The sequence below is a fragment of the Parambassis ranga genome, chromosome 6, assembly GCF_900634625.1.
Source record: "Parambassis ranga chromosome 6, fParRan2.1, whole genome shotgun sequence".
In the NCBI taxonomy this organism is placed as follows: Eukaryota; Metazoa; Chordata; class Actinopteri; family Ambassidae; genus Parambassis; species Parambassis ranga.
In genome coordinates this window covers 8,352,676-8,380,202 of record NC_041027.1, presented here as the reverse complement: position 1 = coordinate 8,380,202, position 27,527 = coordinate 8,352,676, and the positions used below count along the sequence as shown (strand labels likewise).

General features: G+C 41.9%; 2 protein-coding genes across 3 annotated transcripts; one reads left to right on the top strand and one right to left on the bottom strand.

The window, feature by feature from the left end:
- Positions 1 to 86: 86 nt before the first annotated feature.
- Positions 87 to 13,796, bottom strand: hrasa (HRas proto-oncogene, GTPase a). 2 transcript variants are annotated; one of them, XM_028407666.1, is made up of 6 exons: positions 13,513 to 13,796; positions 6,505 to 6,654; positions 5,237 to 5,415; positions 3,689 to 3,848; positions 2,864 to 2,988; positions 87 to 2,765 (listed from the first exon to the last, which is right to left on the bottom strand). In XM_028407666.1, exons 2-5 carry the CDS (start codon positions 6,613 to 6,615, stop codon positions 2,869 to 2,871), a joined length of 570 nt encoding a protein of 189 aa, XP_028263467.1. In that variant the 5' UTR covers positions 6,616 to 6,654; positions 13,513 to 13,796; the 3' UTR covers positions 87 to 2,765; positions 2,864 to 2,868. The 2 variants fall into 2 exon arrangements, with proteins under 2 accessions (XP_028263467.1, XP_028263469.1); XM_028407668.1 differs by having other exon boundaries at positions 6,505 to 6,651.
- A 789-nt stretch (positions 13,797 to 14,585) lies between these two features.
- lrrc56 (leucine rich repeat containing 56) lies at positions 14,586 to 25,577 on the top strand. The gene is made up of 13 exons (XM_028408758.1): positions 14,586 to 14,633; positions 14,847 to 15,013; positions 15,542 to 15,629; positions 16,414 to 16,474; positions 17,440 to 17,536; positions 17,755 to 17,952; positions 21,310 to 21,475; positions 23,187 to 23,402; positions 23,555 to 23,622; positions 24,096 to 24,238; positions 24,335 to 24,552; positions 24,635 to 24,953; positions 25,400 to 25,577. Exons 1-13 carry the CDS (start codon positions 14,615 to 14,617, stop codon positions 25,575 to 25,577), a joined length of 1,938 nt encoding a protein of 645 aa, XP_028264559.1. The 5' UTR covers positions 14,586 to 14,614.
- The last annotated feature ends 1,950 nt before the right edge of the window (positions 25,578 to 27,527 follow it).

Genomic DNA, 27,527 nt, shown 5'->3' with positions numbered 1-27,527 from the left:
AATCAGCATTTTCCCAGCCTCTTCTCAAACATGATACACAAACCAGCCTGTAGGTGGGAGCAAATTCAATGGTTTGAGAGACTAAGTTTCATCTTGACATCTTTATTCCTGTCCTGCAATACATCTGCCACATTTTCAAAGAGTAAATACACCTTAAATAGCTAAACAGTTGACATTTTCATTCCACAGTTTGCAAGAGGCAAAATAAAGCCCTCGCGCCCACTGTAGCCTTGTGCAAAACCCCCAATGGTCCGTACAGCCTTTGTCATGCTTGCCAGGTCCAGGTCCACATCCCCACCCCCAAACATGTATACTGGTGACTTGCTGGCTGGAGTATTGCGACAACATGGTGCTGCTATTCTAATGAAATGGGAATTTGAATGCATAGATTTCTGGAATTTTCTGATATCGTCATAGGATTACAGACTGACAGGGAGAGGACAAGCATTCCATCAGCACTGCAGTTAAACATGTAACAAAATCTACACTCTCCACCCCCCCCATCAAAATGTTTCAGTACATTGGGTTAAAAACAAACAAAAATAATGGGGACAACACAGCCAAAGATGGTGCCAAGGATCATCCCCTGCATGATTTTAGTAACAGACACAAGACTTTCTTTTAAACAATACCTAAAAGACTCAAACATTCACATTTCATCTTTCCTCCAAGCATAGAAATGAACAACTTGACCACCATCATCCACACAGTAACTAGACTGTGAGCCATTATGTGTTATTCAGCAGTACAATATTGTTTAGGCCTAAAAGAAAATGCTGTTTCTGTTGAAAAATTGGCAAAATAATATATTGAACATCTTTCACAGAAGACGTCTGAAACTTCCATGCATGTTGCCAAAGTCCGCCTGTAGTGTGTAGAACTACGCCTATATACACCACCCATTCAACCAACTACAAGTAATATGTGATGCATCTTTAAGGATTGCAGGTTACCATTTCAGGTTTCAGTGGAAAGGGAATGAACATTGTATGAATATTTGATTAAGACAACTTGGCTTATTATGGGCTTTCTATGGCAGAAAAAGCCAAAAATCAGTGTAGTGTTTTCAGAGACTTGTCTTTCTAATTCTGTACAGCGCTTGTCAACACACTTTTATATGTTTTTTTTTGTTGCACACATATTGGAACATAACCAACAATACAGCAAACAGAAGAGAGTCATCTCGCTCCATATGTGAGGTACAAACTAGCTAAAAGAAGGCAAAGTAAACATAGATCAGTCATTTATTTTAGGCAGCAAATTAATAGTTACTGAGAGCACAAGCCTGTCTGTGTTAAGAAACAAAGCAATGCACTCCCATAACCCGCTATCCATCACCTGTTACACACAACAGTCGCACATACACAGTAAAAAGACGTGACTAGCACCTGTCTTATTATTGATTCTTTGAAGAGCTGAAGTGGCAGAGAAAGAGGAGCAACTGAGGATAGTATGTGTGTGGAAAATCTGACGTTTGACTCTGAGGCAGGACTTTGTGCGTTACACTCTTTAAAACTAACATCCCTTAGTCTGGTTTCCAGGACTGCGAGATGAGATTTTCCTGGACCCTGATTCCTGAGCCTTATTATTCACAAGGAGTGATTCTCACAATCTAAAAATAGCCATTATCACCTTGTAGTAAACAACAGTTGTACACACATACAGTTGCTGAAATTCAGCCCATTCTACAGCCAGATTCCTCTGCTTTAGCAACTGCAAAGATGACAACTACTACATTTTCATGCGCGGTACCTCTCCTTATACTAAAAGTAAAACAGAAAAATAAGTAGCCATGACAGATGGTTTATTCCCAATACTTTGTCTGATTTGAAAAGTAAAGACCTCTATTGCACCACAACCTACGTACTCTATCCATTACTATCATTATTAATCCACAAAGACAACTCGCAAGGAAACATCAGTAAAGAGCAAAGGCAGCTGCAGTCTGGAAATTTATCGTCTATATAATCCCAGTTCAACATATCTATTCCAAAAAAGGAACTTCAGCTACCCCAGGCAGGTCAATATAAACGTCACACGCCATATGCAGCCTTCGCTCACTTATAGTGCTCAGTGACTTTCAGATTTTTCTAATCACAACAAAATGTTCAATATCAAAAACAACTTTTTTTACAGCTAGGCTAATTGTTAAACAAAAGGAAATTACAATCTTCCCATATCAGCCTCCATACCTTGACTCCAGTATAACAAAGGGACTACACAGCCAGTCAAAGGAAACCAAAGGCAGGTAGAGGGAAGGGGGGAGATGAGTTATTTATGTGGGATAAATGTCCATTACAGTCCTTTTCCATTTTAAAACAGTCAGTCCTTCCAGCTGGTAAGCAGGGGGAGTGGCATTAGGCTTTCAAGATAAAGAGGAGGTGAGAGACAGCCCCCTTTATGACCAGTGTTGAGACTGAAAACAATAAGTTAGCAGGGAAAATGTGGAGCTACCCAGCGAGATCACACTGGAGTTGACAAAGAGTCATTAGTGGTGTTGCTCACGTTGTTGATGTGAGCCAACAAAAAAAGAAGGGACTGGACCAGGCTAGATCAGCTAGCCGTTTAGGCAAAAGTCCAAAATCCTCTTTTCCATAAAAGTTCATGGTTCAGTCAGCCCTGGTGGTTTCACTGAAAGCTTTTGCTTCAATCATCTTCTTTTTCAAAAAGTCTGAATTTCATCATCGTGTTGTTTTATCTTTCTGTCTTCAAGTCCATGCTGCCATTTCGGGCTGTAGCATTTCTCCTCAAGGTGCAATGGTAAGCTGAAAACAAAATAACCCACAAGATAGATGTTAGTGTCTTGGTACACAAACTCCAGACATTACAGCATTACAGACCCATTTGGTAAATCACTCCTCACCTGCATCACGATACCACACAGCGACAGCTCATACAGTCCTGGCCACTCTCGTCGGGTGGATTCAGCTTCCTCAGTTTATGCTGTCTGATCTCCCTCACCAGTGTGTAGAAGGCATCCTCTACTCCCTGTAGACACACACACACAGAAAGGTTACCAAAAGAATCTGTAGAGCTACAGTGGTCAATAAGTGGAGTACACTGGATGCACCGATTATACCTAAAGGTAAACCTCTCAGGTGTATGTGCCTTAACATCACCATGGCAATGCTGATCATGTGAGAAAACACTAATCGAGAAATCATGATGATTAAAAAGAACTCATTGCTTAATTCTTTGCATTTTTCTTTGAGTGACAGACATTCTATAGGTTCGCTAATGAATGTGAGCCTACATGTACCTACATAATGTGTGACAGTGAGTCACAGACAGTGGGAGCTCTGCAGCCACTAGTCCTTACAAGGCCTCTCAAATACTGTAGTTCTGTTCTCAAGCCAAGGTAACCTGGCGATGAGTCATTGCCTGCGGCATAATAAAATGTTCCCAGCAACACATTTCACATCATACCGCAGGCCATGCACTGCTCCTAATATAAGAATATATATGCTTGTGGAAAATGTAATACAGCCTTAATTGATCCCATAAGTTGAGGATTACATTATGCAGCATGAGAGGACTTGAAGCTTAAATCTGAGTTTTGTAGATTGCAGTGATGTGAGGAAATAATTAGGATATAAAGTGGAAGGTAAATTTACCATAGAAAGAGGGACAGAAAGATCTTATGTGGACATTGAAGCATGCAGGTGTTTGATGTATTTTCAATGCCTACCTGTCGTGTTTTGGCAGAGGTCTCAATGTAAGGGATGCCGTAAGAACGGGCTAGTTCTTGAGCTTGCCTTGTGTCCACTGTGCGTGCTGGGAGGTCACACTTGTTTCCCACAAGCACCATGGGAACATCATCTGAGTCCTTCACACGTTTAATTTGTTCTCTGTAAATAGTAAGGCAAAAAAATGCATTTTAAACTTTGCCTTTTTCCCCCAGTACATCCAAGCACTTCATTCAGACACAGACGGGGTGGTGTCTCTGGTCTGAGATCCTCCCAGCTTCACAAACAACAGCAGCTCCACCACTGGAGAACCAACCACCCTGGGAACTCTAGGACCCAGAGGAAGAGCCAGAGCTTGCCGGTGCTGGGCTGTGCTGCACTGCTGAAGGAGGGAGGCGGAGAGGAAGAGAGGGAGGGGGAGGGATGGACAACAGGCAGGCGGCAAACAGCATTACCTCATCACTACAGCAGCAAGTGCCAAACGCCATACAGCCAGGGGGGACTGAGTGAGAGGAGTGGGTCAGACCTCTCTATCAGCTCAGCCCTCCTCCTCTGTCAGCCCCAGTGCAGCAGGATGCCTCCACTACCATCAGCTCAGCCCATCTGCAGTGAACACTGCTGATAGAGTTTATGAGCACACTAGCTCTGAGTTTTGTGACAGCAGACATGTTATGTGCTGATCAGGTACTTATTTCAGCTAAAAAACTGATGAAAAGTGCCAGCAAAAAAAACCCCATAACATCTTAATCAGTAACACATGCAATGCAGCGCCAGTAGGTGTCAAATTTGAAAACGTTTTTTAACAATTCCATTGATTATGACTGCCTGTATGACATCTGTAAAATAACTCCACCTATGCAGCACCACCCCCAAGATCCATGCATGCTTTCACAAGTTGCACAAAACACCAGTAATGTTAAAGATGGGCCCAAAAAAGGGCTGCAACGCAATGGCAACAAGCCAGATGAATGTATGCACACTTGACAACCCTACAACACTGTAGGGTTGTCAACACTGTAGGCATAGTTAATATTTAGCCTCTTTTACTTGTCACATGTGAGACAGAAGAGTGTCTAATGTGATGAGAAAGACAAAATGTGGTAAAGAACACTGTCATCTCCAGCTGAAACTCTTTCCCCTCCCTTTCTCCTTCCCTGTCCTTGGGAGCGCTACCTCTCCCTGCTCCTCTAATTGAGTCAGGATCGATTTCATTGGCATCGAGCTGTAAGCCTCCAGTTGGGGGCTAAGCTTTCTTTAGCCGTGTTAAATGCTACAGCATGACATCACCCAAGTACTGCAGAGAGCTGGCACACACACACATATACACACCTCTCTCTCTTTAGACCTCATGGGAGTCCCTGTAACACACACTGCATATACAAATACACATGCAGGGAAGATGAAAAGAGAGCAGACACCTTTTGTCTGAATTCACCCCAAATTGGTCTGTATTTTGGCAACACACACATACAACAACACAGTCCACAATACATACAGGTTATGGTTTGTGATGGCACTGATCTGTTTCTTTGCCTCAATCTTAAACACACCTGTACTGATGTATGTCCTCGAAAGACTTGGTGTTGTTGATGGCGAAGACACAAAGGAAGCCTTCCCCTGTTCTCATGTACTGATCTCTCATGGCGCTGTACTCCTCCTGACCTGCAGTGTCCAGGATGTCCAGCAGGCATGTCTCCCCGTCAATCACCACTTGCTTCCTGTACGAATCCTGCAAAAAAAAGAAAAAAAGAGAGGCGTTAAAGACACAAACAGTGACAATTTAGGTGAGACTGAGGTAACTAGTGTCATATCACTGCTCAGACGTGAAGTCGGAAGTGTTAAAAATTGCTGTCAACGCTGCAGTTGCTAGGGGCTAGCTCCAAAAGTCAATCTCATTAGACCCATATTAAAATGGCCAACTTTACAACAGAAATAAACATGTTTACAGCCTGTTGCAAAAAAGTGTTCACTCACTTGTTTTGTTTATATTCTGAGTGTAAAATATGCATAATTATGGGTGTTACTGCTTTGAGTGACAGGGGGACGGAGCCGGCCCACCGAGCCTCCCAACAGCTCTTCAGAAACAAACACGTGACATCACAGTGTGACAACACACTGTAAATGTTGGCTACTCATAGATAAGCAGCATGTATACTTACAAGGACACAGATGTTGAACATAAAAGGGACCAACCCTGTTTAACTTCTGCTATTAATTCCCCGCCCACTTTCAGGTCAAATGAAGAGATCAGAGGAGCAGGGTATCGGAGCCAATGTTTAGCCTTTTAACATGCAGTCACAAAAACATGGAGTGCTGTCCCTTTGTTTGTTAGAGCATAGGGGCCAGGAATGCAAATACACAAAAAGGACATTGTCTGGCCAGAGGCAGGCGTGGTGAGAAAGAGAGGGAAAGAGTGGCGATAGAGAGGGAGAAAAAGAGGGACAAGGGAGAAATATTCACACTGGCTTCCCTCTTTTCAATGCAATGTCTTTCAGTGTCTTATCAAAAACATAGTGCAAGGAGGTGAAGTAAATTTCTCTCCTTAAAGCAAAATTAGGATTTTTTTCTTATGGTCCTCAACATTTGGAGGACTGCCACAGCATTCAGTTAATTAATTTAACCTGGTTTAGACTGAGCTATCATCTCAAAAGGGTCCACAAAATATTCTTCAGCAGTGACTGCTGTGCTTGTTGCACCTCTACCATTTAAGTGTAACAGCAAAACAACCACAACACATTGGAAAAGAGTTCATTTTTTACCAATATGATCATCTCCAAATGACTCTCAGAGGAATAATGCATGAAGAATAGAGTCATACCTCTATGGTGGGGTCATATTCATCCACAAAGTGGTTCTGGATGAGCTGGATGGTGAGTGCACTCTTGCCCACGCCTCCAGCTCCTACCACCACCAGCTTATACTCCGTCATCTTTGCCGCTGCTGTTCACCACGCACACACACACCACTGCTGGAAAGACGAGAGAGGGGAGGGAGCAAAAAGGTGCAGGTTAGTATGCTGACAAAACATAACACAGAGTTCTGAGAAACTATCCTCAAACCACTGGACGGCCATGATGTGGTCCACAACCTGTGGTACAGAGACAACATATGACAATACCTTTACTACCCACTGGTGAGAAACATTAATGGTTTGTGTGTGTATGTGCAGTGGGTGCTGAGGTTGAGACCCTCAAAGGGGAATGTGAAAAATGTGCTGAAGGTACTCAATGTTCCAATCCTCTCCCGCTCAGTGTGTTAGCAGCAGAGTGTGTGTGCATGAGAGGGAGAGCTAGGGAGGCAGTGAGAGAGAGAAAAGAGGAGTATGACACTGGGAGACAGATAATCATCACTTAGGCTTACATTACTAATGTCCACCTTTGACCCCATGGTTACCAATGCTAAAAATGGAGGGACAAAATCTGTTGAATAATATAATTCTAAAAGGTTGAGAGGATCTACATAACAGGGATGCAGCGGCTATTAATCAAAGCATGTTATTGGATGGGTAACATAACAACTGAGCTATGAGCCTAGAGGGCTGGCAATTAAAGATCTTGAAAAGTTTGTGTCAATTATGCTATTAGAGCATCAGCCTAAGATTCTGCTGGATCCAGACACGTACAGAACTCTGTATCCACGCAGAGACACAAGCTAATACAAATACACACAGGTCCGCCAATGCCACACACTGCTAATCAGTGAAATTCCGGGCATGTTGAGTAAAAAAGAAAGTAGTCATATGGGTGTTTCCACTGCGCTCGTTGGCAAAGTGTGACTCAGTCAATCGACAACCTGAAAATGACCTGACACCAAGCATAATGAGTCATGTTTAGAGGTGCACGGATCTGTTGTAAAGATTTTGTAAGCTTAAGTCAAGTACAAATCTGTGGCTAACCACAAGTATGGTCGGATGGAGACCCATAGCAACCACAGCAATCCTCAGTGATTACAAAGTTAGTGTGACATCATAGGGATAATGAGTGATTGGGTGATGCTACAGTAACGTCACCTTTCACAAAAAGAGCTCAGAGGAAAATAACTGAGAATGCATGTAATTGTAACAGCTCAAAGTGGCAGCTTAGCTTCACTGTCGGTTTGACAGAAGAATTTAATATCTTTGTAAGATGAACAAAGTTTCCGCATCATTTGCCATATGTTAAGTTCTTTTACCACCAACAAACACCCAGTGCAGCCTTGGAATTCTCTCTTCCTCAAAAGTGTCTCAGTTCAGAAAAAAGCCATTTATAGTAAACTCTTTCAGCATCAACAGCGTCACACTTTGCAGAATGTTCCTTAAGAGGGGCTAAAGAAGAAAATCATTAACCTGCACCACCTGCTACAGTGTGTAATCAGTCCATTTGGATTTCATGAGCAGCACAGGTCACACAGTGTACACTATTTTACCTTCCTCTGGGGACCAAATGCCACCTCTCAACACAAAATGCACTCTGTGTTATATCTGCTACACAAACACCTCACTCAGTGAAGAGTGCTAAACATGAGTGCTTTGAGCAGAAAACACACACACACACCCTCTCTCTTGTGCTTTAAACTCCCAAGAGAGAACACACAGCTGGAGCAAATCTTAACCTCGTACATGAGGAGACAGACATGACATGAACACCGCCTCTGGACAGCTTAATAAAAAGGACAACACAGAGCATCAAAAGAAAGGTATAAAGCCTGATGTAGTTGCAGATAGTGAGACATAAACATCCTCCTACTGTATTGTATCTGGGTGTGGCGGTATATTAATAGACGTGGCATGAACCTCTGTAAAAAAAAAAAATCCTGTTTGTGTTATTTCTGTCTGAGTTGTGGGGGCAGACTAAAATTAGAAAGACTTTAACTGGAATAATGTTAATGACTGACAGAAAAGCAGGGATTTTAAGTGAGGAAACATTTTTCTGCTCTCATTCAATCACAAAGACACACACATGTGTTCCTGTATCACATCCTTGATCCTATAATCCACAGCTTGGTTAAATGGGAAAAGGTAGCTCTGATAGTAGTGATACCACTACTATCAACAATGATGTCCTTGTAAAAACACACTCACTGCTATAATTCTGAAGCACAACAGGAAGAGAATTATACTGACCCCTCAATCTGGTGGCCAAACATTTAGCTTCCTTTTCCCTCACTGTAAATAAATCAACCTGGTACACAGTGCAGCTTGCCCTGGCAGGAGTACAGAGACTGTGGTGGAGACGCAGAGCCAACCTCGCTCCTCAGAGCATCCTCTAACTAAATAAACAGCAGCTGTGCGAAGAAGAGAGACTTGTGCAAGAGAGGGCAGGGCAGGCAGGCACACCTTGGTCACTAAAAGCCAACTACAGCTAACATCACCAACTACTTCAGGTATAGTGTACTGGAAAAGGGTGAGCAGATTAACAACAGTGGATTTTTTTCCAAATTTATTTCGACACCTGAGAGTGCCATCCTGCATTAATCTACAATTATTTTCATCACCATCCATTAGCATGCTTAGCTGACCTGATTTAAACCTTAGCGGAGATATGAACTAGGCTTGTGCAAAATCGTGTCGTGTGCAATTAATCGTCAGAAAAACTGTCATCGATTAATATTTGCCACTTATCGATTACGGCGATTAGTGCCTCGTCATGATGACGCATTTTTGTGTGCGGCGTAGTCTCACCATCACCCGCGCACATGTGAGTCCACAATAACAATAATGGCGGAAGGCAGTGGTGTTCAGTTAAATAATGCGGAGCAGCACGTTCCTAACATAAATTCAACGTCTGTCACCATAAGCCCGAGCACGAAGAAAGCGCAACGAGGACACAACACTACACTACACTACAGCTGTATATAGTGCCGCGACATGCATTAGGTGACGCGTGTAGCGTTGGTTGTTGCTATAGTAACTGAATTTTTCCTCGTATCAAATGAATGAACTCCGATCTTTATTTACGGACTCCATAGCAACATAGGAAACATTACAACAGCGAAGTCTCCTCCAGCAGATATTGGAAAGAATTCCACTCGGCCGAGAATCCGCGATACGTTTAGTCATCGTGCTGCTTACGACCAAACTCAGCGCTGGAAGAACGTAACGCAGGTTGATTTTCACAGACACACATTTAAATGTGAAATTGTCCGGTTTGTTTATTTGTTTGTTTTTTCTGCTGCTGTTCTACAGTCTGAGTGAAAACATGCTCTAGTGTGTGACATATTCCAGTCACAGGTTCATTTGCGCAGACACATTTTTTAACTTGACATAATCACTGATGTGACTTTTCTGAACTTATTTGTCTATTTGTCTGTTTAATTTTAATGTTGACATGCTTTGTGACCTTAAGATAAAAACATTTGAAGCACAAAGTTACTTTAAATGTTTGCTTCATTATTATTTTGAAGCAGTTTGTGCCTCAATATTATCAATACATATTTCCATGGCTGGTTGGTGCCTAATCACCAGCTTAACCTGTTAGAATGAAGTAGTTAACTTGACTGATGATTTGTCGGTATCATGCTAGAACACTGTGCCAATTTAGAGTCAAAAACATGCAATTGTCATCAATTAATCGTCAAATTAATCGTTATCGGCTAAATGCCACAATTAATCGTGATTATTTTTTTTGCCAATATCGCCCAACCCTAATCTACACCCTCACACATATACGCAGCTTTTCAAACTGTAACAGTGACAGCATTTCCTCTTACATCTCAAGTGTACACCTGCCAAAATACTGAAATTTATAGCCTAAAATGCAAATTGAACACATCCACGCCCGCTACCGGGAGACAAGAGAAAGGAAAGCAAACAGCCCTGCCATCTTCTCTTAAACTGGGCCATGTCAGTGTCTGATTAATAATCCACACATACATATGGAGATGAATAGCAAAATTAATCATTGATAGAGACGCTGGCGTGTTCTGAGAGCCACTTGTTGACAGGAGGGGGTCATACTGGGCTGGTCTTTGTGTAGATCGAGAAGAGGGATGAGGACACAAGCTCTGGAGGTCACAATCATCAGTTTATGCATCAGTCTGTTTTACATATTTCATCCACGTGTAGTTAGGGACAAGCTAAGGACTTTTTTATGTGTTTCTGTTCTGTACACACAGATGGGTAACCTGTCCTTTTAGCCGTATACTCTGCAGTCCTGATTTGCTTGTGTAATAGTTAGTGTTGTCTGGTGAACTATTCCACTCCAAAGTCCCCGAAATCTGTCTAGAGCTGCACCCCTATCTGATCAAGGACTACTACACAGCATGTTTGCGTTTAAGGTTATTTATAGCACACCACCTCCAGCCTGGGAAATTAACAGTTCGTTTTGAAACCTTAGAGCCTTGCATGGATGGAGAGGATAATCTTACATGACAGCTTACGGAGGGTGCAAGCAAAGAGGAGCAATAGGGGTGGTAGAAGAAGAGTAGCTAACGGCGAGGGAGGGAAAGAGCATAACAAACACAGGTATAAAGCATTGACCTGTTGGAAACTATACAAAGATATTAATAATAAAAACTGTCCAAGCTTAACTCTTTGTCCAGCTGAAACTGTTGGCTCTATTATAAAGTCTGTAAACTTTGCAAGCTTTTGCAATACCTGGAAATAATTTTTATTATTTGAATACGCATGGTGCAAAGAAGTATGGTGAATGAACAACCATCATCCTCAACATGCATTCTGTTCTCCATTTAAGTGCTTAATTGGTTAAAGAATCCATACTGGCAGAGCCACAAGCCCACTGCAGAGATAATAGATTTTTAATGGAGCAATGATGGTAAGGAGACCCTCTCTAGGGAGGTATCACAGTCGAACACTGAGACTCCAAGACCCATTCTGAAGACTCCATAGCCCACCACAACCTCCCACTGCTGTCCAATGACATCATCCCCCTAAACAGCATCCAAACATAGGTGTTGACCAGCAGCTGAAGAATCACTATTCTGCTCTCCTAAGCCAAGTGAGGATTTAACTGAAGTTTGTTACTTCTAGGATTAATGTAGTTGACTGCAACTATTTGAAAAGCAGGACTATCCTCCTCTGAAGCTAGAGGCCAAAATGCCAAAATATGAATGAAACTATAGTTTTTTCTAAAGCTTACTTCAAATTGCTTTCTCACAATATTTTATATAGTGTGTGTGTGTGTGTGTGTGTTAACAAGCTGCTCTTACGGGTACTGGAAAGCAAGTGACCTTTTCCCTACTGGGTCATCCTTTTAGCTTGTCGGGCAGGGTGAGACGGTGGAGGCAGCAGTAGAGATGAAAAGGCCATCTGACCTCCACACAAAGGCCTGCCAGTCTGAGGAGCCATGAGGCTTACCATGAGACACAAAACACCCTCAAAGTCAGAAGTGGTCATTTTTTCCCCCCAACTGGAGAAATGGATGAATCTTGTCTTGCTATTTTAGGTTGTTGAGACACTGTGAGAGTAAAGAAGGTTGCTGGTCAACCTTAGGTTTCCAAAGAAAAAAAAACATGCCTCTCAACCTCATTTAAATTATTAATACAATAAATCAATCACACCAAGAGTATGACTCAGAATCTTAAAACCATACACAAAAGGCAAACCAACCATCTTCAGCCTCATATATATGCATTATCAAAGCAATGAAAGCAGCAGAGTCACACTTATTTTGGCACGCAGCATGGCAGAATCCAGGCTACAGCTGTTCAGTGGGACAACACATTAACATCACACCTCCACCACTGGACCACCTCCAGCTGTTTTCCAGCTGCCTGCATACTTGACTCAACTCTGAATGCTAAAGACAAATTCAGAGGACAGATACCTTATTAATACAATCGAATGTTTAAACTCTTGTGAGGTGCCATGACAGCTTTAGGTGTGTTTTGGGTGTGATGAAGACAGACTATGGTGGCAACTGAAGATTTCCCAGACTGAAAACAAGTCACCTTGTCTTTTCATGATACAATAACTTTTTAACCATCTGTTATTATTCTGTCTTCTTACGTGTGTACTGTTGCCATAATATTAATATTTCAATACTAAACAAAGCCAGCACCACTGCCAGCATACCCTGACATTTCTACATGTTCTCCATGTTAAATCCTTATTTCAGCAGCAGTGGTGATTGAAAAACATGTATTAAAATTATCTGCCAAATGCCAGCACAAATATTGACTTTGACTGATGGCTACAATGAGGCCTGACATGGATTTAAGTAAGCTTGAGGTGGATGAACAGTTACTACTTTTAAGAGACGTCTAAAATTAAATTAGTGTCCCCGTCTTTCAGCTCAATAAACAGTGTTAACAGATATTTAGAGCAGAAATGATCCCTTGTCATCTCTGTAGACGTCTTGTAATGGAATCTCACTTCCGCAGTGATACATTCAGTTTTCACTCAGTGTGACGGGGCGTCACCCTACTTGTCTGTGTGGCCACTGTCGGCACCAGCAACCTCATAATTGATTCTGTCTATACACTGGACACATATGCAGGACAGAGAAAGTGTTCTCTTTGTCGCTTTGTCCATTTATACCTTCGCTTTCTCTGTCAAAGTGAGATCAGGGGGAAATCCGCGGTGTCATCCATTCATAACCAAGTTTTAAACCCGAACTTAAGACTGCTTAGTAAAATAGCTAGTCGTTTTAGGAAACTGATGTCTACGCAAATCTACATTTTATGCAGGCAGGGTTTAAGAGCATGTGTTGTTGAGCTGGATATATAGGCTTGGCGGGGCGTGAATTAAAAATGTAATGATAGCTAGCTAACAACTGTGGACCGCAGTCCCCCAGCGGTGTCCACCACATTGAAAATCATATAAAAGAGGACAAATAAAACAGTCACTGCCGACATATTTCTGACACAGGAATGTGCGCTGCATACTTACGACAAGCAGAGGTCTAATTAGCGACAAGAGAGCGACGTTTCGTCTACCGGGAGAGGAAGAAAAAAAATCTTTCAATTCTGTTGGCTCTCAGCTGTAGAAGAAGAAGAAAACAAAATGTTCCTCGTCTTCTCCTCCCGGACGACTTCAGCTATCTGCGTCCTATTCTCTGTTAGAAAGTGGTTTAATTCTTCAGCAGCTGAAATGTACACAGGCATTCATTGGTCCTGGATATAATGAGCCCGCGTTGAACAATGTGCTTCCACAGAGAGCAGAGGGGATGAGGAGTGGAGAGCCCACGCCCAGCTCTATCAAACATAGAACCGCCCCGGTTACCATGCATGTTACTGTTGCATTCCCGGACTGTCGGAAATACGACAACTCCGAGGTGTTCATGCCCCCTCATCCCATTCAACTACAAAATACAGCATTTAAAAGTTAAAATACGAAGCTAACAAACCTGTAACAATTTAGGAGCAATAAGAAACACATCAAAACACCATCCAACATTAAATTATACTACAGTTTAAAAAAACCGTTTGTGTGAATATTAATATTATTATGTAGGTAACTTAAAAAAGATTACTCAAGATATAAAGCGTATTTTTAATTAAATGCTTAAATGGTTTATTGGTGAAAAGTGTCAATAATAGTCCAATGAATGGGAACCTAGATCACAGATTGCTAAAGGCTGAGCACATTATATAATTCTACAGATTCTTTTTAACTTAGTACTAGTATGTTTTCATTTTAACTCTGAACTTAATGTGCAAATATAAAAAAGAGTCTCCTTTCCAAGTGGCCTCCTCGTACCTGCACTGCCTCAAATGCAGCTCTGTGTTATTTAGATAAACAACTATCAAGAAAAGTATTGGTTATTTCAGACATATTTGTTTTAATTATCACAATTGCAATTTGCAACCAGCATATGAATGCAGCACCGGGCGGAAATAGGTACGTGTACGTGATCAACGCCAATTGTCGTGAAAACTACATATCCCAGGGTGCTAATGGCCGGTCTGTGCCGTATCCAGGAAGTCCCCTGCGGTTGCTATGCAAACTTTTGCTTGTTGGATCTCACTTTGTAGTAGTTATTCTATGTTGAATGGACTGTTCTGAAACAGGTAAAACAAATATTCAGCAAAACTATAATATGCCACTTAAGGCACGTTTTGTTAGAACTAGTTTAGAGTGGAATATTAATTAGTGTTACGTATTTTGTCTGCATTAACCACGGTCAATACTGGCTTTGTTTAGCTTATTTGACGCTATGGCTAAGCTACGTCTCAATGTTTTTTCTTCGTTTTCCAACCGAAAAATGTGATTGTTTGTTTTAGAGATGAGTTGCTGTCATGGGTCTGTGCCCCAGGAGGTCCGGCCTGGTACAGCACGGGTCCTGGTGACGGAGCTGAGTGGTTCAAGCAACATCAACCCAACTCCTGCCACTAAACCCTGTGAGGACTCTGACACAACAGTGGAGCTTTACCTCTCTCAAGAGAAGCTGGTAAATTTGCAGAAGGGCTGTAAGAATACAGTCACTGTGCCTTCTCATGTGGATTACAGCAGTGGTTCTGAAGATTAGGGCTGAGGAATTGAACTGCACATGTTTACATCTGTATGAGGTTTAACATCTTATGTATGCATCTTCTAAACATGCCCTCTTACACTTATTTAACTCCTATAAACAGTAAATGACAAAAGGTTATGCAGAGTTTTTTGTTTTTAAGGTGACAAAATAATGTCACATCACAGAACGAATTGTTTTAACGGATGTAACCATGTTGGTGAAGATTCTCAGTCATCCAGGTCATAATACGTATAGAAGATTGAAGCAAGGCGTCTGGACTGGTAGAGTTTTCTAGAAGAAGCCGATGAAGCTGCTTGGATGCGCAGCGAAACGTCTTCAAGAAAACTCTACAAGTCCAGACGCCTTGCTTCAATCTTCTCTACGAAAGATGTAACCATGTCAAAGAAAGTTACAAGTTACAAGGTCAGCGTGTCAGCTGGTATTCTGTTATTTTGCATCCCTCAGAAATTGCTGTGTGGTACTCCAGACCTCTCTCATGTGACTTCACTGGAGGTCTGCATAGACACCCAAGAAAACACACTGGCCAACTTTGGTAAGATATAGAGAAAATCAAGGTATTATGCACTAAAATATAATACTTTACATTACTCAGGTAAACTGTTTGTATACTTATTACAGATAACAGATTTAATTATGAATTTAAAAGAGAAAGACTGATAAAGATCCAAACAAGCGTGCCTGATTTCCTGACAAGCAAGCCAGTACTATGCCAGATGACTGAGATGATAATGTTGGAGGAACAAGTTCACTGTGCTTACCTTTGTCCTGAGAAAATCCTAGATTGCACAACGAGTGCAGGCATGACAGAACACTGTCTGTACATGTGAGTCATGCTTAACAAGCCACTCTAGGCCCTTTTCCTTTTTTACTAATTAGGACATGTAAATAAATGAATGTGTAAACAAGCATACTAGGTGACTAGATGGAAACCAAACTAAACTGAAGACCTCCTTCCCGGTTATCTTCTTTAACAGCCCATTGCTGCCCCCCCTTAGTTCTGACAGTCTTTATTGTCAGACCACTCCCGTGTTTGAACTCTGGCACTTTGATCAGTTACACATCTGTGAAGTTTTGTGACTTTACATATATAGGTACTGGAGATGCTGAAAAAAGACAAAGCACCTGCAAATGTAAAACTTGCCTTTGTGGGTGTTGACACTTCACACTGTCTCCAGGAACACATTTTATTATGATGACATACACATGTACAGACAGACAGACAGACAGACAGGCAAAATGAAAATGGCTGATATTGTTCCTCATCAATGTTCCATGAAAGAAAGATCATTTGTTTTGTTTATCTGATCATCTTGTAGGTGCTTACTTGCCCAGGTTAGTGCAACTGAAAATGAATAACAGCGTGATCATGTCAGTAAGGTAAGTTAGACAACATTTGTATTTTCTTCCTTATCGTGAAATCAGATTACTTAATGGAATATCATAGTTTTCCATGAAGCTGAAAATGCCAGAACCAAACATGAAGTCAAATGCATATATGTGGGTTTTTGTCAGTATATGACTTGTTTCATGTACTTAAAAAAATGCAAACACACCTATGTTTCTCCTTGAAGACATCTGCACTTTCACCTCTAACGGATAGGGATAAAACACTCCCTCTTGGCAGATGTACAGGAATGTACAGTAGTCACTCTGTAGGTCTCAGCTGTGCCTTCTAACTGGCACACATAATACAATATATATGTATGGAAGATGCATGCTGCAGTGTCATGGACAGTCTTAGATAGCTAGAAGGATGAAAACAGGTCCAACCACCTGCCTTACCATATGACACACAGGTATCAGCTTTCAAATTTATCCATTTGGATGTTCCTGGAAAAAAGGCAGGAAATATCCACAGTTTGTCCTATCAGGCTGAATAAAGCTACTGCTGTGTCTTAAAAAGCAGACTGAAAAAAGCAATGACCGTTCATGATAAAATACATGCATACACACATAGCCTCATAGCAGGACAGGTGGAAAAAAAACATTTCTGCTGAGGGGTAAATAAGTACAAACAGAAAGATAGGGAGCTGTCTGCTCCTCCCTGAGAGCAGCAGATCAGACCCAGCCGGACGTGCACTGCCTCTGATAGAATTTCCTGCTCTGGGCTATGGGAACTGCATCTGAGAGGGTGTAACAGGGTCAGAGATACACTGTCTGAGACTCTTCTGGAAGGGTCTCAGTCGAGGTTTGCTTCAGAGACATGTGGACAGCAGAGGAGCAGAGTGCTTTTTGGAAATAGAAAGCAGTATCTCGGTAGCTTCAATAGCCAAGTAACAGGATAGCCTTTCCCATGATTCACAGGGTTGTGTAAGCAAGTTTGTACTATTTTGTTTCCCTAGAGACCTGGGAACCGCCTTCTCCCACCTGCAGGTGCTATGGATATCTCATTGCTGTCTGCAAGATCTTGATGGGATTTCTACGTTTTCCTGTCTTAAGGTTGTCTCTTATGGCCGTCCGGTGGCTTAGAGGAGACTGTTTAAAAAGTCTAAAAAATATAAATTTTCTTGCTTGACTTGCATTTGATGTAGCACACTCATGATCAGCAAATCAATTGGATCTTTATACAAAAAATAGTGAAAAATTCACATTTGCCATATATATGTCTCTCTGAACACCTCACTCTATTATCTTCTGATTTCTGGCCTTGTTTGCAGGAGCTGTATGTGGCCTATAACAACGTGTCCGACCTGAGTCAGGTTGGCATGCTGGAAAACCTGCTGCTGTTAGATCTGGAAGGGAACAATGTGGATAACTTGGTCCAGGTTCAATATCTGGGTTTATGTAGCAAACTCCAGAGATTGACCTTGGAAGGAAACCCTGTGTGTTTGCGTCCAAATCCCACTTCCACACAGGTAGGGAAATGCCTTTCCTTTAAAAACACAAAAACTTTACACTGATCACCTGGTAAACATGTAAAATGTAATGATCATTAGTAAATTCCAGGCAGCTGTCTCACATACAGTGGGGAAAAAAAGTATTTAGTCAGCCACCAATTGTGCAAGTTCTCCTATTTAAAAAGATGAGAGAGCCCTGTAATTTTCATCACAGGTATACCTCAACTATGAGAGACAAAATGAGAAACAAAAATCCAGAAAATCACATTGTAGGAATTTTAAAGAATTTATTTGCAAATTATGGTGGAAAATAAGTATTTGGTCAATAACAAAATGTCATCTCAATACTTTGTTATATACCCTTTGTTGGCAATGACAGAGGTCAAACGTTTTCTGTAAGTCTTCACAAGGTTTTCACACACTTTTGCTGGTATTTTGGCCCATTCCTCCATGCAGATCTCCTCTAGAGCAGTAATGTTTTGGGGCTGACGCTGGGTAACACGGACTTTCAACTCCCTCCAAAGATTTTCTATGGGGTTGAGATCTGGAGACTGGCTAGGCCACTCCAGGACCTTGAAATGCTTCTTACGAAGCCACTCCTTTGTTGCCCGGGCGGTGTGTTTGGGATCATTGTCATGTTGAAAGACCCAGCCACGTTTCATCTTCAATGCTCTTGCTGATGGAAGGAGGTTTTCACTCAAAATCTCACGATACATGGCCCCATTCATTCTTTCATTTACACGGATCAGTCGTCCAGGTCCCTTTGCAGAAAAACAGCCCCAAAGCATGATGTTTCCACCCCCATGCTTCACAGTAGGTATGGTGTTCTTCGGATGCAACTCAGCATTCTTTCTCCTCCAAACACGACAAGTTGAGTTTTTACCAAAAAGTTCTATTTTGGTTTCATCTGACCATATGACATTCTCCCAATCCTCTTCTGGATCATCCAAATGCTCTCTAGCAAACTTCAAACGGGCCTGGATATGTACTGGTTTAAGCAGGGGGACACGTCTGGCACTGCTGGATTTGAGTCCCTGGCGGCGCAGTGTGTTACTGATGGTAGCTTTTTTTACTTTGGTCCCAGCTCTCAGGAGGTCATTCACTACGTCCCCCCGTGTGGTTCTGGGATATTTGCTCACAGTTCTGGTGATCATTTTGACCCCACGGGGTGAGATCTTGCGTGGAGCCCCAGATCGAGGGAGATTATCAGTGGTCTTGTATGTCTTCCATTTTCTAATAATTGCTCCCACAGTTGATTTCTTCACACCAAGCTCCTTACCTATTGCAGATTCAGTCTTCCCAGCCTGGTGCAGGTCTACAATTTTGTTTCTGGTGTCCTTTGACAGCTCTTTGGTCTTGGCCATAGTGGAGTTTGGAGTGTGACTGTTTGAGGTTGTGGACAGGTGTCTTTTATACTGATAACGACTCCAAACAGATGCCATTAATACAGGTAACGAGTGGAGGACAGAGGAGCCTCTTAAAGAAAAAGTTACAGGTCTGTGAGAGCCAGAAATCTTGCTTGTTTGTAGGTGACCAAATACTTCTTTTACTGAGGAATTTACCAATTAATTCATTAAAAATCCTACAATGTGATTTTCTACATTTTCTTTTCTTATTTTGTCTCTCATAGTTCAGGTATACATATGATGAAAATTACAGGCCTCTCTCATCTTTTTAAGTGGGAGAACTTGCACAATTGGTGGCTGACTAAATACTTTTTTTCCCCACTGTATGGGTAGGGTAATGGTGTATTGATACAAGGAGAGCACTTGATGAAGATGCATGTTCTGTGTACATATTTATCTTTAGGGATTTAACCAGTGTTACTTGTTAGGTCAACATGCTTTGAGCACGACTTTTAAACATGTTGGAACAATGCAGCCCGAAGCGACGACGACCAAGTGCTGCAAGGCTTAGGCTGACAGTAGTTTGGCAAAAGATAAAGCAAAACAGAGAACGGTTGGAGCTGAATAAAGCTTGAGCAAGGAGCTGGGCAGAGTTCCTGAAAAGGAAGTGTTGTATTCAGCCGATGTTGTAAAAGCCAACTTGCAAATGCAACTTGTGGTTCTGATCATTCAGTGATGTCTCTCCTGTGCTAGCAGGCTGTCAGCCTACATGGTGTTGTCAGATAATCATGAAAATGTAATTAGAGACATGAGAGTATCTGTGTCATCTCACTGTTCTGAGTCTGGATCTTCAATACAGCAGACAGGACTCTGGCAGGCAGCCACATCATAAATGACACACTGCTCGGTGGAGACATCATGACACAGACATAATGTTTTATTATTACATTACAGTGCATATTTGATCTTTTTGAACACAAGCCAATGTATTATTAATTTGATGTAAATGTCCAGAGCATAAAGAAGCTCACCACAGGCCAATCCACTGATACTGAGAGTAGCTGGGTGCACAGTAGAAGCTGCATTTCCACCACAGTGAGTTTTTTTGGCCACTGTGAATGTGTTTATTTACACCCACCAGCAGAGCATTAATTAGGAAACTGGGGCAATGAGGGGAGATGCTGAGCTGAATATGCATTAGGCCTGCGCTTTGTAGTGACTGAGGGGTTCTTGGGTTTACTCTCTTGCCAAACTATCAGTCCTCTCTCTCTCTCTCTCCATCTCTCACACACATCCGCTCACTTCCTCTCATTTAGACCTCATTCTCCTTCTCTTTTCTGTTTTATTTCCTCCTTGCCAGCCTCTCACTTGTTTTTTTCATTCATTGCATCTGTGCGGTTTGGTGAAGGCCAAGAGTGCTGAGCTCTAATTTGATTGCTCAGTAGCCCAGTGCTTGGCTTGCTCTGCTTCTCTTTCTGCTTCTGTGCTGATATAAATCTAAACTTGAGTGTAAAACTTTAGTAGCACTAGTCATCAAATTGCATTGATTTATGCATTATGCCCTCCATTTAAAAACAAAGTTCCACAGATCAATTAAAAATGCATTTTTTATTTATTAAAATGTTGTAATAAAGATAGATAAAAACTAAAAGTAAAAGACACCATAATGGCTAGCTAAAACTGAAGAGTGCAGACATAACGGCCCTACAGGACAAAGTGGATTTAGAAGATGGATGGATGGATACATGTAGTGCACAAAGAGGCCACATACTTATAAAGATTCAAGATGCAATATAATTATAATTATGCAACACAGCATTATTATCAATACAAGTATTGAGGATGAATTCAGGAATCCCACAGTCTGAGCAAAGAAACTGCTCAGATGTCTGCTAGCACAGCAGTGGATCATATGTTGAAGTCACTGTTTCTGGTGACTTTCCCATCTTGTTATACTCTATGTATTTCCTTTCTTTTTTTCTCCTGTCCATTGATTCTTGTCTTTGTCCGTTTCCTCTCCTCTACCCAGATAGCAGAGTACAGTTATCGGGCAGCAGTAAGGGAGCTGGTCCCTCAGTTGCGTTACCTAGATGATGTGAAGGTGGAGGAGGACAAGCTGAGCTGCTGTATCACCTTCGATGATCACTGGGACATGCTCCAAGCCTGCACCGTCTCTCAGGCTGATCTTGAAGATGGTGCGTATGTTGTCTTGAATTAGTCCACATGGGCCTTTCAGTGTACAGTGCATCCGGAAAGTATTCACAGCGCTTTACTTTTTCCACATTTTGTCATGTTACAGCCTCATTCCAAATTGTATTAAATTAATCTCTTACCTCAAAATTCTACACACAATACACCATTATGACAATGTGGAAAAAGTTTTTTTTTTTTTTTTTTTTTTACATTTTTTGAATTTATTAAAAATAGAAAACTAGGAAATCACATTTACATACGTATTCACAGCCTTTGCAATGAAGCTCAAATTGAGCTCAGCTGCATTCTTTTTTCCACCGATCATCCTTGAGATGTTTCTACAGCTTAATTGGAGTCCACCTGCAGTAAATTAAGTTGATTGGACATGATTTGGAAAGGCACACACCTGTCTATTTAAGGTCCCACAGTTGACCGTGCAGAGCACAAACACCAAGCATTAAGTCAAAGGAATTGTCTATAGACCTGCAAGACAGGATTGTCTTGAGGCACAAATCTGGGGAAGGATACAGAAATATTTCTGCTGCTTTGAAGGTCCCAATGAGCACAGTGGCCTCCATTATTCATAAATGGAAGACGTTTGGACTCACCAGGACTCTTCCTAGAGCTGGCTGGCCATCTAAACTGAGTGATCGGGGGAGAAGGGCCGTAGTCAGGGAGGTGACCAAGAACCCGATGGTCACTCTGTCAGAGCTCCAGCGTTCTTCTGTGGAGAGAGGACAGCCTTCTAGAAGGACACCCATCTCTGCAGCAATCCATCAATCAGGCCTGTATGGTGGCCAGACGAAAGCCACTCCTTAGTAAAACAAACATGGCAGCCCATCTGGAATTTGCCAAAAGGCACCTAAATGACTCTCAGAGCAGAGAAACAAAATTCTCTGGTCTGATGAGACAAAGATTAAACTCTTTGGTGTGAATGCCAGGCGTCATGTTTGGAACCAGGCACCGCTCATCGCCAGGCCAATACCATCCCTACAGTGGAGCAAAGTGGTGGCAGCATCATGCTATGGGGATGTTTTTCAGCAGCAGGAACTGGCAGACTAGTCAGGAGAGGAGGAAAAATTAATTTAGCAATATACAGAGATATCCTGGATGAAAACCTGCTCCAGAGCACCTATGACCTCAGACTGGGGCGAAGGTTCATTTTTCAGCAAGACAACGACCCGAAGCACACAGCCAAGATCTCAAAGGATTGGCTTCAGAACCACTCTGTGAATGTCCTGGAGTGGCCCAGCCAGAGTCCAGACTTGAATCTGATTGAATCCGATTTCTTTGGAGAAACCTGAAAATGGCTGTGCACAGACGTCTCCCATCCAACCTGATGAATCTTGAGAATTACTGCAAAGAAGAATGGGCAAAACTGCCTAAAGATAGGTGTGCTAAGCTTGTGGCATCATATTCAAAAAGACTTGAGGCTGTTATTGCTGCCAAAGGTGGATCAACAAAGTATTAAGCAAAGGCTGTGAATACTTATGTAAATGTGATTTCTTAGGTTTCTATTTTGAATAAATTCAAAAATGTCAAAAAAAAATTTTGTAACACTGTCCTAATGGGGTATTGTGTGTAGAATTTTGAGGTAATTTAATACAATTTGGAAAAAGGGCTGTAACATGACAAAATGTGGAAAAAGTAAAGGGCTGTGAATACTTTCCGGATGCAATGTATATCTAATGGAAAACTCATTTCTCTATTCAGCAGACAGCGCAAGTTCCTGCAGCAGACCCAGCATTGCCAGACGGCCAGCCTCCAGCCTCTTCTGTGTCAGGCCCTTGTTATCGGCAGACTCCAGACCAAACACTGGCCTCAGACCCATGTCAGCAACCAGAGTTCTCTCCCCTCCTGAATCCAGACCTGGTTCAGCAGAGTCTGATCTAGCAGTAGTAGAATCAGAAACCAGTGCTCTGACTCACGGTTAGAGACTTTTCTTGATCTCTTTTCACTTAGTTCTAGTGCAATATACCGGTACTTACAACATTGATTGGTATTTCTCCACTGATTGATTTTTACTCAGCAGTGCCACCAAGAGGACTCTAAAAACACTTTTTGTCTGTTGATTTTTAAAGGAGCTGGTAAGATTCTGTTCTGTGGAAACCCAGTCCAGGCTATTCGAGCAAGGCGAGAAAAGTTAAGGGTGAGTGGGTAAAATGTTTTGGGAAAAAATCATTTGTATTCCTAGCAGTCTTATCAATTTCAGCTCGTCGTCCCAGAAAAGATTTTAGCATCAGCCGAGAGAAACAGTCACTCTTATGGCCTTTGACAGACTCCAGCAGCCACTCTCTTTAATGTCACGTCAGTATAAATAGAAGCAGCTAATTTTTATATAGCAAGAGGACAGAAACCTGAGAGGGCAAGCACAGTGAGGAGAGTACACAGGTAGGTGCATGAAGGCCAGTGGCTTGACTTGACAGGTGGGGTTCTCACTGCCTCATCGTGAACTCTGTCAAACTGGTATACTGTATATCCACCTCACTGCTGTCACTGTGTGGCCTCCTCCTACATTTTCCTTCTTGTTCATTGAGGCTCTTTGCTTGCTTTTAGGTCTCTTTTTAACCCTTTAGTTAGCTAACCTCCTACCTCTAATTCGGTGTCTCTTCTGTTTAATAGACAGCACCCTCAAAATCTACTTTCAACCCATGCGAACGACCCATTCATGTACCAGAGCACCCCTATGACCTCGAAGAGCCTGATCTTGGAGATCGTGTCGACGTGTTTGCTGAACTCAGAGCTTGGAGGGAGCAGCACAGCAAGTAAAAAATGCTGAACATAAACCTCAAACTGCAAACACACAAAATTGTATGAAGACTTTTTAGATGAATGAATATCTTACAACATTCTTTTTTCAGGCATCTTGAAGCCATAGAGAGGGAAAGATTACCACAAGTCCTGACTATTCAGCACAGTGATGAAGAAGACGTGGATGAGGAAGAAGAGGAAGGTTTCGGCATTATGAGGAGTGGCGGCAGTGATGATGATAATGAGGAGGAAGAGCACAAGGAAGAGAAACAATGTGACAGCATAGATACTTCTTCGCCAGATTCCTGTTTCCATTCGCTTTCCCCAGGTTTGTGAATGAAAGTCCTCTGATTATAGAATGCAGTCATGGCAGTGTCTGGTTTAAACTAACCACTTGTGTTTGTTTTCAGACATGCATCACAGAGAAGCCTTAGCTCGACTCTCCCTGTCCCCAGATACCACCCTGTCTCCTTTACCCCCTCCCAGTGCCACAGCAGCTGCTGGTAGTCGGAAGCTCTCAGGGATCCGTAGGCTTCGTCTCAGCCAGGCCAACTCAAAACAATCACCCAGAAGAGCGTCTGCCTCTACAAGTACAAGTACATCTGCAGCAGAAAGAGCACTCCAGAGGGACCAACAGACGAGGATTAATGTGCATCAGTTGCCCAAGTCCATACACATACCGCGCCCACCTCCAAGAAATCTTCTAGGTGAAGAGCTCTTGGACTCAGGGTATGGCATTATTAATTTTTTTTAAATTGCATAATCATGATTAATTTTACTGCATTTTAGCTTTTAATGTTTCTTGATGGGGCGGCACGGTGGTGCAGTGCTTAGCGCTGTCGCCTTACAGCAAGAAGGTTCCTGGTAATTTGCATATTCTCCCTGTGCCTCCATGTGTGTTTTTCTCAGGCCTTCTCCCACATTTTAAAGACATGCTTATTAGGTGACTCTACTTGCCCGTAGGTGTGAGTGTGAGTGTGAACGGTCGTTTGTCTGTGTATGTGTGCCTGCGATGACCTGTCCACTACTACAGCACAAAGCAAGTTCAGAAGATAGATGGATGTTTCTTCATGACATAATCATTTGGAATTTGGAATGCTTTCAATATTATATAAGTAATGTTATATTAAAAATGTTATATTAAAACTAGATGTTCTGTGCTGTATATTTTTTAGTGTGGAGATGGATTTACCTAACATACAGCCGTGTCACAAGCATGAGATGTCCAAACTCCCCACCAGATCAGTGATTACTCGCCCTCACACAGCCTTGGCAGCTCTACAGAAACATCACCAAACAGGGTGTGAGCTCCCTCTGCAGGGCCGGAGTGTGTGGTGCACAAACAGGGTGTGAGCTCCCTCTGCAGGGCCGGAGTGTGTGGTGCACACACTCCGGCCCTGCAGAGGGAGCTCACACCCTGTTTGACACCAGGCAGCCTTGGTGGGCCTGCAGGAATCAAGGGAATCATTCTCCTTGTTTTATGCACACATTTTAAGATCTTTCTTTGTATTAGAGTGTGTTCTTAGCAAAACATCACCTTTCCACTAAAAAGTATGCACCTTGAGTAAAAAAAATAATAAAAAAATAATAAAACTGTTTTCGCGTCTCTTGTATTAAACATGCAGAAGTTACCTACTGTTACCCATGGTTGTTGTCCTGGTGTTGTAATAGTTTCATATTGTCACCTAGGGGCACTATCTGTAAACATAAAATCATACATCCGTTGCCTTCATCCACAACATCCACTTACCACTTTTAAAGACACGTTTGAGTGCTTTATTTGCCTGTTTGGTCCCATCTGAGGCCACAGTGTGATTAAAGTGACTGTGTGTAATATATACATTTATGAATATGATGCTCCCCAGCATTAGTCCTTGTACAATACTAATACAATGGAAAGTATTTGAGGATGTATTACTGAGACACAGCCTGAGTAATGGAGTGGAACAGATCAAGTCTATTTAGAGTTTATATGTTGTAACTGTGACATACCCCATTGTTTTCCAAGAGGGGTGGGAAAATTACCCATTCATTTCACTGTGAAGGACAATCTCCGACTCATTAGCCTGGAGACACACTTACAGAACTATATTTGTGTCAATGAGGACATGAGAGAGAGAGAGAGAGAGGTCTAAAACCTAATCAGTTCTTAAGGATAATGTTGAGGCAGGTTATTATTGAACCTGTCTGCATTTTAAGGTGGAACCAGCAGGTCACTAAACTTTCAATTGAATACCTCTCTCTCACACACAAGCCAAAACACACTTATACATGCACTATTTCCCTTTAGTATAATTTTCTTTGTCGTTTCCTCAGAAACAGAATGTAAATAAATGAGTCAGTTTAATCCTTGATAGTGTTGCTAATACTCCTCACAGTGTTGTATTAAGATGCTGACACAGTAATGGATGATGTGTTTACACATACCAGAGCCTATAGCAACACCTGTTAAATAACATGTTAGTGCATCTGTTATCTTTTAGTAACAGTTTCCATCACGTGGCTATTCCACCTTCCTTCATTTTCACACATCTGCTTCATCCGTGGGATTGCTTTGGTGCCTATCAGGTGTTTCTCTGCACACAAGGACTCATACTGCCCCCCCCAATATCATCTTAAGATGATGATGGAGGAGAATGTGAGGGAGACACCTTTTATGGTGGGAAAGTGAGTTGCCCACCTACTCCACCCTTTACATTCTCAAAGGGATCACTTTGAACTTGAACTCATCTGACCTGTGAGTTGCTTTCCTTCACTCCCCCTGCTATTACAGATGAGGTGACATTTAATGAGCTGCTTCCTTTACAAAAATGAATACACTCATATCAACAAACTGTTTACATTTCTCTCATACTGAAGTGAAGAAAACTGTCAGCACATGCCATGAATACCGCTGAAATAAATTCCAGATCTAGTTATTATTACTCAGTTAAATTCTTGATCATGTGTGCAGCAAACAGGACAGGTGTGGATAAAATGCAGAGAAACTATGGACAGAACTCGATATTGTTTTATCGTCATACCATCATCTTGTTTTGACTTGAGACGGGTCACCTTTTCTGTCAGGTGTAACTGGAAATACCAACAGTATGAGTTCAGACAGGCCCAGGAGACGCTGTTTGTACTGTACCACAGGATACGGCTAGAAGGAACATTCCATTCACTGCAAAGATATTTAGACCTCATAAGTCAATTTCTGTTGACACTTTTACAACTAAATTCAGCCACACAGTACATAATGGTAAATAAGATCTGAATTACTATTTACAGTTAAGTTTAATTAGTCTTTGTGTCACATCAGGT

Coding starts and splice junctions, on each gene's coding strand:
- hrasa (XM_028407666.1), bottom strand. CDS start 6,615: ATGACGGAGTATAAGCTGGTGGTGGTAGGAGCTGGAGGCGTGGGCAAG. Junction 5,416..6,504: donor AATATGACCCCACCATAGAG/GTATGACTCTAT, acceptor TTTTTTTTGCAG/GATTCGTACAGGAAGCAAGT. Junction 2,989..3,688: donor CCTCTGCCAAAACACGACAG/GTAGGCATTGAA, acceptor GTGTGTCTACAG/GGAGTAGAGGATGCCTTCTA.
- lrrc56 (XM_028408758.1), top strand. Junction 21,476..23,186: donor TCAGGCTGATCTTGAAGATG/GTGCGTATGTTG, acceptor TTCTCTATTCAG/CAGACAGCGCAAGTTCCTGC. Junction 24,239..24,334: donor TGGAGGGAGCAGCACAGCAA/GTAAAAAATGCT, acceptor TTCTTTTTTCAG/GCATCTTGAAGCCATAGAGA.